Source organism: Macrobrachium nipponense, chromosome 1 (assembly GCF_015104395.2).
Source record: "Macrobrachium nipponense isolate FS-2020 chromosome 1, ASM1510439v2, whole genome shotgun sequence".
In the NCBI taxonomy this organism is placed as follows: domain Eukaryota; kingdom Metazoa; phylum Arthropoda; class Malacostraca; order Decapoda; family Palaemonidae; genus Macrobrachium; species Macrobrachium nipponense.
Genome location: NC_087200.1, coordinates 35,597,061 through 35,609,244, shown reverse-complemented (window position 1 = coordinate 35,609,244; position 12,184 = coordinate 35,597,061). Strand labels below are relative to the sequence as shown.

Below are 12,184 nucleotides of genomic sequence, written 5' to 3'. Positions count from 1 at the left end.
GAGGTAGCTGTGGGTACAGTTTCTAAAATAGAACCTAGTGAAGGTGGAAGGGCGAGACCATGTGCCAGCTTCCATCACCTGGGTAACAGAGAGGTTCTTCTTGAAGGCAAGAGATGTGCTCATTCCATGCACATCATGAGTCTTCACTCGACTGGTACCAGCAAGTGGAGAAGAAGGAGGGACTGCTGTCTCCCTCTTCAGGTAGATGAATGAGAAAAGTTTACAGAAAAGGTGGTATTTATACCAAGAGGTGTTGGTTGAATGAAAACCTTGTCGATCGTATCTGAAATCCATGCTCCTTTTGAGATGTTCATTAGCTGCCTCTCTTTTATTAAGGCCGATTCCATCATTTGACTCTTGTACCGGCAGTTACTACTATAAATTACACAAGACAAATTCCAGCAACTGCCAGTACAAGAGTCAAATGATGGAATCGGCCTTAATAAAAGAGAGGCAGGTAATGAACATCTAAAAAGGAGCATGGATTTCAGATACAATCGACAAGGTTTTCATTCAACCAACACTTAAAGAAGATTAAAGGAAGATTATCAGCGGGGGTGACCTAAATGGGCTTGCCTGTGGATGGACCTCTTGGTATAAATACCACCTTTTTTGTAAACTTCTCATTCATCTACCTGAAGAGGGAGACAGCAGTCTCTGAAATATAGTACTTTTCTCTCTATATTTTGGTGTTTTTATGGGCTCCTTTTATTAGATGGAATTCTGTTGTTAAAGAACATTTTTACCAGTCATATATATATATATAAGAGATTTTGACAAAGGAAAAATCTATTTCTGGGGGAAGACCTGTGTCGCCCAGTGAAATGTCCCTATAGCACTCATTTATGGGTATAAATAAATGCTAAATATACCAGAGAAAAAAGCCATATAGAATGCTAGAGTTACTACCTCCAGCTCGCTCACCCTCATAAGGTGTCGGTATAGCACAGGGGCGAGTGGAAACCACTATCACAGATGCTTTGCCAATTAGAAGTCTCCTCTCTCAAAATCCCCCTCTAGAGAGGTGACGTTACGTCGTCTACCTTCCGCTCGCTACTACTACCCCTGCCAGAAACCCTCATTCCTGAAATATGCACCCAAGCTTGGGCCAGCTAAAAGGGTGGGGAAAGGAAAAAGAGAGGGATGGGTTCACTGGGTGACACAGGTCTTTCCCCAGAAATAGATTTTTCCTTTGTCAAAATCCCTTTTCTGGGCTCGACCTGTGTCGGCCAGTGAAATAGTAACAGAGAATTGGCCATACAAGCTTGGAAATAAAATGTAAAAAAAAATTTATATGAAAGGAAAATGAAAATTTTCTTAAAATTATTGTTTTAATAACCAAGGTAAGGATAACAAATTACAAATGGTAAAAAGCACCTAATATGACCAAATCCATACTATCATGGGAAAATGCAACAGGTAATGAACATAACAACAAATATATTAATGAACTATGTACATGTACAGGAGTGGGTTGATGAGCAATCCAGTCCAGAACAAAAGGCAGAAAGGCAGGGATTACAAGCGAGGCAGGTAGGTGAGAGCGAGTACCAAAAGATAATTAATAGCAAAATAATAAAATATAGATTTAGAGTTAAATAACTAGGCCGTATCAGGGGAAACAATGTTCCCTGCAGCCACTGCCAAATATTTAAGGGCCTCAAGATTTTTCAGATAGTGGCATTTAAATACTGTCGGGGATTTCCAACCCATATATATTTTTAAGACCCTCGAAGTTCATATGATGAAAATAATTAACTTAGGTAGCCACTGCCCAGATATCATGGACATGAGGGACTGAATCCGGATTGGCTTGTTTAATAAAATAAAGAATTTGTTGTCTGATGGCCTTCAAGGAAATGGTTCCACCCTTCTCTCTAATAAAAAGAGGACCTGAAGACTTTTTAGAAGTTCTGCCCAGATAAGATTTTAATGTAATAATAGGATATAATGATGGGTCCTGTGGAAGAGGGACAATCTTCCATGGAGACCACCTGTTTTGTGAGTCTTCATTTTTTGCTAAGAATTTCCGATATGGAGAGAGCAGAACTTCTCCTGACGGGAGGAAATCAATATGATTTGGTTCTCTAGAGAGAGCCGACAGTTCAGATATTCTGGCGCCTGAGACCAGACTCATTAAAAATAATGTTTTCCTGAGAAGGGTTATATATGAGTATGATTCGTTATCAGTATCTGAAGCCAACCTGAGTATGTCATTTAAAAACCAGGAAACCGTGTGAGGGCGGTCTACCGGTCTCAGACGAGCACATGCTCTAGGGATAGACGAGAAGTACGAATCTGTTAAATCAATATTAAAGCCAAACTGAAAAATCTTCCTCAAGGCAGATTTAGTCGTAGTAATGGTACTAGCAGCTAGGCCTTTTTCGAACTCTGGACATCTGATTCTCTTAGAAAGATGGCTAGCTTCCTTACTGCCGAATCATACTGCCTGAGTGTAGATTCTCTTTTGTCTGACTCCACGAACAGGGTGTTTAGTGGGTCAATACTAGCATCCTTCTGTACTGCAAACTCCATGAAGTCCATAAAGTTAGGGCATTCAGAATTCTTGAGGAAGCTGACACAGTGTGAGTTTGTACTATTTGAGTCAGTTTTGGGTTGGGAATCCGTCTGGGACGGAGTTTCAACTCTAGTAGAAGAGGAAACCAATTGCTCTTCGGCCAGTTGGGTGCAACCAATGCTATCTGTCCTCTGAAAGATCTGAGTTTGTGTAGAACTTTCATCAAGAGGTTTATTGGCGGAAATAGGTAAATTTTCTGCCAATTGTTCCAGTCTATGGACATCGCATCTGTGGCGTGAGCCAGAGGATCCAGATTGGGAGCCACATAACACGGAAGTTTGTGATTGGACTCCGTGGCGAACAGGTCTACCTGAAGGCCCAGGATTTGTTGGGAAATCCAGTGGAATGATTTTGTGTCTAAGGACCACTCCGACTCCAGCGGAGTTGTCCTGGACAGTGAGTCCACGATGATATTCCGTACTCCTGCCAGGTGAGTAGCTGACAGGTGCCAATGATGTTTCATTGCCAACGAAAAAATTGCAATCATCACATGATTTATTTGGCTCGACTTGGAGCCTCCTCTGTTTATGCAATAAACTATCACTGCGCTGTCCGAGACTAGTCTGATATGAATGTTCCTGGTCAGAGCTAGTCGTTTCAGGGTCAGAAAAATGGCCACTGCCTCTGGTACGTTGATGTGGAACTGGCGGAATGTTGTCGACCATGTTCCTTGAACCTTCTTGTACTAAGAGTAGCCCCCCATCCGCTCCGAGAGGCGTCCGTGTGGACTATCAGAGACGGCGGGGGAAATTGTAGTGGCACTGATTTGGAAAGACTCCGGACTTCCGTCCATGGGCGGAGTCTTTTCCTTAGCATTGGCGGAATCAAGGAGATTTTGTCTCTGAACTTGTTGTTGGCTCTTTTCCGCCATACCCAATTGATATCCTTCAGTCTGGCTTTCAACAGAACATCTGTTATTGAAGGAAACTGAAGTGAACCTAAGTTCTCTTTAGCGGAAGAGGTAGTTTGTGTGTGGTTAGGTCCCATTGGATTCCCAACCATTGAAAGCGAGACGCCGGAATGAGACGGGACTTTTCCTTGTTTATCTGGAAACCCAGGTAGTCTAGGAATTTTATTACTTTGGCTGTTGCCTTGCGACATTCCTCGCCGTTGGTTGCCCAAATGAGCCAGTCGTCTAGGTAAGCTACTAACATCACCCCCTGAGCTCTTAGTTCCTGTACTACTGTCTCTCCTAGTTTGGTGAATATTCTGGGCGCTATGCTGAGCCCGAATGGTATGACTCTGAACGAGTAAGCTTGTTTTCCAAGTTTGAAGCCTAGGTATGGAGAGAAGTTTCTTGCTATCGGTACATGATAGTAGGCGTCTGTAAGACCGATAGAGGTGGTGACGACCCCACACGGAAGTAGGGTCCGCACCTGCGAGACGGTTAGCATGCGGAACTTGTCGCATTGAATGTATGAGTTGAGACGTGACAAGTCCAGAATCACTCTTCGTTTGTCCGAGTCCTTCTTTTATACACTGAACAAACGTCCGTGAAATTTCAGGTGACTGACTTTCTTTATTGCCTTCTTTTGAAGAAGGTCTTTGGCATAGTCTAGAAGGTCTGTCGTTGGAATCTGATGAAAACTGACTGGAGGAGGAGGCCCTTTCTTCCATTTCCACCCCACCCAGGACCTTTTTTTCGGAATCACAAATACTGTGGGCCCACATGCTAAAGGTCCAATGGTCCCGGGAGAGGTACAGTCTCCTGCCCACCTGCAGAGACTCATTGACTGGTTGAGGTCTTACTTCCTCTGCCTCCTCTGCCTCCTCTGAAGCCTCTGCCTCTAGAGCCAGCTCTCTGCTGGAAAGCACCTCTGGTTCTGCTACCCCTTGCGTGTCTATTAAAGTCTCGAAACGCCCCTTGTGTTTCAAAGGAGGCATTGAAAGCTGGGAGGTATTTGAGATGGGAGGCGGCATAAACTTGCGGTGGCGGGGTTGGCTAAGGCTTCACTGCCAGTCCTGGAATTGAAGATGTTGATGGTTCGTGCCCGTCGGCCGGCAATTCTATTATCACTGAATAAATTCCCCTTCGGTTAAACATATATGAAAATATATTAATTCCGAGGTAGAGTGAATTAGATATTAAAGGACATTTATAGCTCAATATATGTATATGAATCACGGTAATGTGATATAACTTATATAATGACTATGTGCGGGCAAAAGCACTACCACGCTATCGAGGACGAGATAGGTTCGATGCAGTCTCCAAAACTAAAAATACTTGAGCGCAGCAGGTATTTGAGATGGGAGACAGCATAAACTTATATCTCTTGCGGTGGCGGGGTTGGCTAAGGCTTCACTGCCAGTCCTGGAATTGAAGATGTCGATGGTTTGTGCCCGTCGGCTGGCAATTCTATTATCACTGAATAAATTCCCCTTCGGTTAAACATATGAAAATATATTAATTCCGAGGTAGAGTGAATTAGATATTAAAGGACATTTGTAGCTCGATATATGTATATGAATCACGGTAATGTGATATGACTTATATAATGACTACGTGCGGGCAAAAGCACTACCACGCTACCGAGGACGAGATGGGTTTGATGCAGTCTCTAGAACTAAAAATACCTGAGCGCGGCAGGTATTTGAGATGGGAGGCAGCATAAACTTATATCTCTTGCGGTGGCGGGGTTGGCTAAGGCTTCACTGCCAGTCCTGGAATTGAAGATGTCGATAGTTCGTGCCCGTCGGCTGGCAATTCTATTATCGCTGAATAAATTCTCCTTCGGTTAAACATATATGAATTCTGAGGTAGAGCGAATTAGATATTAAAAGACATTTGTAGCTCGATATACATACATATATATATATTATATATATATATATATATATATATATATATATATATATATATATATATATATATATATATATATATATATATATATATATATATCTATATATATATTATATATTATATATATATATCATATAACATTACATACATATAAAGGCAGTCCCCAGGTTACAACTGGTTCGGCTTACGACATTCCAAGGTTAAGGCGCTTTTCAATTATATTCATCAGAAATTATTTCCAGGGTTACGACGCCCACAACGCTCATCTGGCAGAAGTAATATGATACCAAAAATGCAAAATAATCAATATTTGAACGTTTTTTGATAAAAAATGCAATAAGAATGCAGTTTACATAGTTTTCAATGCACCCAAAGCATTAAAAGTAAGGTTTTCTTTGTATTTTTTATGATGTTTCGGCTTATGACGATTTTCGGGTTACAACGAGTCTCAAGAACGGAACCCCGTCTTAACCCGGGGACTGCCTGTGTACTATATATATATTTATATATAATATATTCTATATATATATGAATATAGAGAGAGAGAGAGAGAGAGGAGAGAGAGAGAGAGAGAGAGAGAGAGAGAGAGAGAGAGAGAGAGAGAGAATAATGAAACAACTAAAATAACTCACTCACTTTGGATCAAACTTTGGTAAGCAAATAGGCATCCAGTTTTCGCTTGTCTTGAGGGATTCTGTAGCATTTACAAGATTAAAAAGAAGATGTAGATCAGCTGGATGAAGCAGGAACTTTTTCATACGCACCAAGGATATGAGCTGGTTCTGGCATATAATCAATCCAAATACAAGGTTCTGTAATAAAAGAAGTATTTTAACTAAAACATAACCAGACAGTACGGTTTCTTCACTTTTTGTTTATAGCAAACACATCACAAACTTTCCTTGTAGATTTTGTTCATGATTTGTATAACAAAATATTAAAAAATAATAAATAAAACAACTGAATTCACGATATCATGGGGCTTCACAGGAACTGAAAATCGTTGATAACCACAATTCAAAAGTCTGCAGGCACCACAATCCACCTTACAGTGCCCCAGACTAGGGTCACAGCCAGATATTTTACCTTATTAAGTAATAACTCTTGAATAAAAATATGGAATCTAATATGCCTAATCCTTTAATATGGTCTGTACTGTAGTTCTACAAATTTTTAATGCCAGATTCAATGGACTTACAGGTAAACCTTGGGATCGATCAATCGATCGAGAGAAAGAAAGAAAAGTCACCTTTTTCCAGAACATTTTAACAATGGCAATTTTAATCTCCATTGATATCATCTTCCTCTTCTTCGTGGGACTTCCTAACCTCTTTTCCATCATCTCTTTGTTTATCCTACCTTCTAATTAAATAAGTTAAATATATATATATATATATATATATATATATATATATGTATATGTATGTGTATGTATGTATGTGTATGTATATGTATGTGTATGTATATGTATAGATGTATGTATGTATGTATGTATGTATATATATATATATATATATATATATATATATATATATATATATATATATACACAGTGGTACCTCAAGATACAAAAGGCTCAACTTACGAAAAACTCGAGATAAGAAAGCATATACGAAGATTTTTCCGGCTCTACATACGAAAATTGTTCAAGATACGAAAGTTTGTTGCTGTAAAGTTCGAGATTCGCCCGTACCAACGATAACAATTTTAAAACTCGCGTGCTGCCAACTGAGTAGACTTGCCACCACCCTCCCGCTCTCCCATTGGTTCCTGATGCTAGTCACCGCCATAAGATCCTTCTCTCCTATTGGTCAGTATCTCTCCCATGATCCCATCTTGCATCTATGTAGCAGCGTGCTTTTTCAGCCACTTTGCAGCATCATCGGTATCGTAAACACGCGGATTTCGTTCGTTCTATACGATTTAGTTTATTAACGAAAATTCGTTAGTGATTTCGTTGTAGTACTGCTTTATCGTGTTGTGTGAGAACTTTACTTCATACATATACATACTACATAACTTAATTACGTACAGTATATATGTAGTCATGGGTCCCAAGAAAGTTGAAGTAGGAAAGAAGGGGATGCTTTCTTCGGAGACAAAGATGGAGATTATTAAAAAATATGAAGCTGGTATGCGATTGAGTGTGATCGCCAAGGAATACGGCCAAAATCCGTCGACAATAGGCACCATCCTTAAGCAGAAGGATGCCATCAAAGCAGCTACACCTTCAAAGGGCGTCACTATTTTGTCCAGCAAGAGGAGCCATGTGTACGATGAAATGGAAAGGCTGCTTCTTGTCGGGATAAAAGAAGCTGTATACGAAACATCTTTTCAAGAGATGTTTCGACATCACCGATACCACAAACCTCACCTTGCGTGAATTTTGGAAGGAGCATTTCGATGTTGTGATATGCATCCGAACCTTGAATTCCTCGTGGAGGAAACTCTGGCCTGATGCCATATCCGCCCGAAACTTCAAGGGATTCGACGTGGGCGAAACTGGTGCTACAGATTCAGGAACAGTTGATGATCCTGAAACTGTTTCGCAACCAGATCTTGACGAGATCGTTGCACTCACCAAGTCCATGGGGCTGGTCTATGACAAGGACGACATCAATGACCTTCTCGAGGAGCACCAAGGGGAGCTTACGACGGATGACCTGAAGGAGTTGGAGGCCATGCAACATAACGTTGTTCAAGAAGAGTTCTCTAGCAGTGGCGAGGAGGAGGAGGACGACCCTATGACAACGGCAGAAATTAAGGATGTTCTAGCTGCTTTTCATAAGGTGCAATCATTTGTAGAAAAAAAAGACACCCCAAAAAGGCTTACACAGGTCGTATACTTGCATAGTTCGATGATGTTTGCCTGAGTCATTTCAGAAACATTTTGAAGAGCAGGCAGAAGCAATCTTCCTTGGATAGTTAATTTTAAAATAGGCCTTTAATAGTAGTAAGCAAACAGGAAGATCCAAGTGATACGAACAACATTAAGTTGAAAGTGGTGTAGAAATTGAAATTTTGCAAAAAAAAAACGTAAAGTATAAAAAAGTAAAAAAAGATTTAAAAATCAGAAAAAGAAAAAAAAAAGATATTTAATCTTAAGTTTTTTATAAAGTTAAGTGTTAATGTTTTCTGTCATTTGTTAATGCGTTTCGTAAAGCTTAGCGTTAAAAGTTTTCTGCCATTTTTTAATGTGTTTTATAAAGTAAAATGGCTAATCCGTTCCAAGCCCTCCAAAAACACCCCTGTAAATTTCATAATAAAGCTAAATTGTCCTATAAACAATGAAATACTACAACAATTTGGACCATTCAATACCTAACTTAAAATGTACTACTAACTACCTGTAAATGAAGTGTATTAGTGTACATGGTATACAAGAAATACTGTACGTATGTAGTAAAATGTGGAAGCTTACCTTTCGAGTGAGGCTATCTCCGAAAGTGGCGACAGAGGAGGAGGACAAACGGCAGATACGTACGTACACTTAACTTTACGAGACACATTAACAAAACTGTAACACTCAACTTTACAAAAAACTAAAATAAAAAAATTTTTGTCTTTTTTTTATTTCTACATTTTTTTTTTACTTTTTTATACTTTACATAAGTTTTTTTTTTTTTTTTTTTTTTTTTTTTTTTTTTTTTTTAACTTCATCACCACTTTCAACATTCTGTTTTTTAGTATCACTTGGTTCTTAATTTTTGCTTACTCCTGCTAGTACTAAAGGCCTCTTTAAAAAATAACTATCCAAGGAAGATTGCTTCTGCCTACTTTTCACAATGTTCCTGAAACGACTCAGGCAAACGTCATCGAACTGCGCAAGCATACGACCTGTGTAAGCCTTTTCGGGGTGTCTTTTTTTTCAACGAATGACTGCTACTTATGAAAAGCAGCTAGAGCATCCTTAATTTCTGCCGTTGTCATAATGTCGTCCTCCTCCTCCTCGCTGCTGCTAGATAACTCTTCTTGAACAACGTTATGTTGCATGGCCTCTAACTCCTTCAGGTCATCCGTCGTAAGCTCCTCTTGCTGCTCCTCGAGAAGGTCGTTGATATCGTCCTCGTCGATGACCAGCCCCATGGACTTGCCGAGTGCAACGATCTCGTCAAGATCTGGTTGCAAAACAGTTTCAGGATCGTCAACTGTTTCTGAATCTGCAGCACCAGCTTCGCCCACGTCGAATCCCTCGAAGTCTCGGGCGGGTACGGCATCAGGCCAGAGTTTCCTCCACGAGGAATTCAAGGTTCACCTCGAAACCTCCTGCCAAGCTTGGTCGATGAGTCGGATGCATATCACAACATCGAAATGCTCCTTCCAAAATTCACGCAAGGTGAGGTTTGTGGTATCAGTGATGTCAAAACATCTCTTGAAAAGATGTTTCGTATACAGCTTCTTAAAGTTCGATATCACTTGCTGGTCCATGGGCTGGAGGAGAGGGGTGGTGTTAGGCAGAAGATAAAGAACCTTGATGAAGGAATGCTCTGCTAGGATATCTTCCTCGAGGCCAGAAGGGTGAGCAGGGGCATTGTTCAACACCAGCAGGCATTTTAGAGGGAGGCGCTTCTCTTCCAAGAATTTCTTCACTGTCGGCCTGAAACACAGATTTACCCACTCCGTGAACAAAAGCCTCGTCACCCAGGCTTTTGCATTAGCCCTCCACATCACTGGAAACTTCTCCTTAAGCACTTTGTGGGCCTTGAAGGCTCGAGGAGTCTCGGAATGATAGACCAGTAGGGGCTTGACCTTACGCTGAAGAAGTTAAAGGAGGTTAAACCTTCTTGTAGTTTCTGGGATAGCCCAGAGACTTTTTTCATGGATAATTCTGGTAAACTTCCAGGAGACTTTTCCCTACCTGTAGTGAGATGTAAACATCCGAGTTCGATGCGTGCTTCGGTGCCAGTGTCACTTAGGCTCCTCAGGTTGTACCAGTTACGGCTCATGAGCAGCCTAGGACACCAGGGCGTGATTTGTCTCCTGCTGTGGCTCCTGTATGTGCTGTTTCTATTAGCCATGTCCCTGTTTCCAAGCGTATATTGACTACGGATCCCTTGTTGATGCATAAATGCCCATCGGCACCTGAGACTTTGACGCATGGACTTCAACAGTGCAGGAAAGCCCATTAGCACTAGAGCTCCCTTTTCCACCTAAACCTGAGTTGCTCACGGCTCCTCGTGTTTTGTCTTCTCCTTTGGTTGGCGAGGCTAACCCTCATTTGTCTCCTGTATCTTTTGTGAAAGAGGAAGAGCTTGCTACAGAAGATTCTAAATCGCCAACAGCTTATGAGGCTCTTTTGCAATTTTTCTTGAAAAGTTATCTCAACTTTTTCAAGCCAGCTACTCCTTCCCCTCCTGTTACAACTCTTCAGATGAGTAAAGTTTCTTCAGTCTCTCGTGATCTCTCTGTTAGTGCTTTCTATTTCAACCAAGAAAGCTATGGGTGAGGTCAAAAGTTGGCTAGCAGAAAAGAGAGCACAAGAAAAGGCAGTCTTCTCTTCCCCTCCTTGCTTGGCTAAGAGAAGACATTCGTATTATTTCACTGGGGAGTCTCCCTCTTTGGGTGTTTCTGCCTCTGCCCAAGGGGACTTCTCAGGACTTCTGGAGTCTTCTCTGAGACTGACTTTTCATGGTGGCAAAAATCAAGTTTTCTTTGGCTGAGATCGACCACCTCCTCCTAAATCTGTTTAAGATTTCAGAAGTTATTAAGTTTTATGGACTGGATTATTGGCTCCCTTGGTAGGAAAATTCAGGATGCTGCTTTTGCAATTTCTCCATCTGTGTCTTCTTACCTCTTAGGAGTTCTCTCGTACTTACGAGTTCTCCCGTGCTTGCTTAGAGGCATTAGCAATGGTTCCTGCCAAATCGCTTCTACCTTTGACAGGTGCATCCTTAAGAAGAGTGTGCTGTGGTACTTCTTCACGGCTAAAGGAGTGACTTCAGTCTAGAAATTGGCTCTTCTGTTCTTACTGCTGGTTCACGAATTCTTTTTTCCTCAGGATGATGTTGGAGGGATCGCTTCTGACTTGCAGAAGTTAACCCAAGATTTGCTCTCCCAATAATCCAAGCATTCCAGGGAGACTCCATCTTTTGTCCCTAGGTTTAAGTTTTCCTGGCAACGGTTGCCCTTTCAGGTGGCAAACTGACAGCAATCCAGGTTGAGGAAATGTCTGCTTTCCAATCAAAACAGTTAAGAAGTCTTCCTCCAAGTCCACCCCCAAGCAATGAAAACTGTCTATCCCAAGCAGCAGTAGGTGCCAGACTCCATCGTTTCTGGCAAGAATGGAGCAGAAGAGGAGCAGTACAATGGGTGGTAGAGGTCCTAAGAGTGGGATACTCTATTCTGTTCTTCGACCATCCACCCTTAGTCAAGCAACCCATTGAGTTGACGGCGTACTCTCGGCTCAGAGAAGTAATCCGCTCAGGCTGATGAGGTGTCTGCTCTTCTAAAAGAAGTGACCGACAGAGTGGAGGACCCACAGACTGAAGGCTTTTACAATCTACTTTTTGTGGTCCTGAAGTCTTCAGGCGGCTGGAGGCCAGTCCTAGGCTTGAGTGCACTGAATGTCTATGTCTTGAGAACTAAGTTCAAAATGGAAACTAATCGTTTGATTCTTGCTTCCATCCACAGAGGGGACTGGATGGTCTCCATAGACTTGCAAGATACGTACGTCCATGTCCCCATTCATCTTGACTCAAGGAAGTACCTTAGATTTGTCTTCAAAGACCAAGTCTTTCAGTTTCAGTCCCTATGAATCAGACTGATTATGGCTCCCCAAGTGCTCTCTCGTATTCTGGCTC

General features: G+C 41.4%; 1 protein-coding gene across 1 annotated transcript in view; it reads right to left on the bottom strand.

Moving 5' to 3' along the window:
• Positions 1-12,184, bottom strand: part of LOC135219232 (vacuolar fusion protein MON1 homolog) — a 169,035-nt gene that overhangs the window by 50,678 nt on the left and 106,173 nt on the right. The window contains exon 4 of the mRNA XM_064255825.1: positions 6,021-6,196. Within this exon, the coding sequence (XP_064111895.1) occupies positions 6,021-6,196 (176 nt within the window). The remainder of the gene's footprint in view (positions 1-6,020; positions 6,197-12,184) is intronic.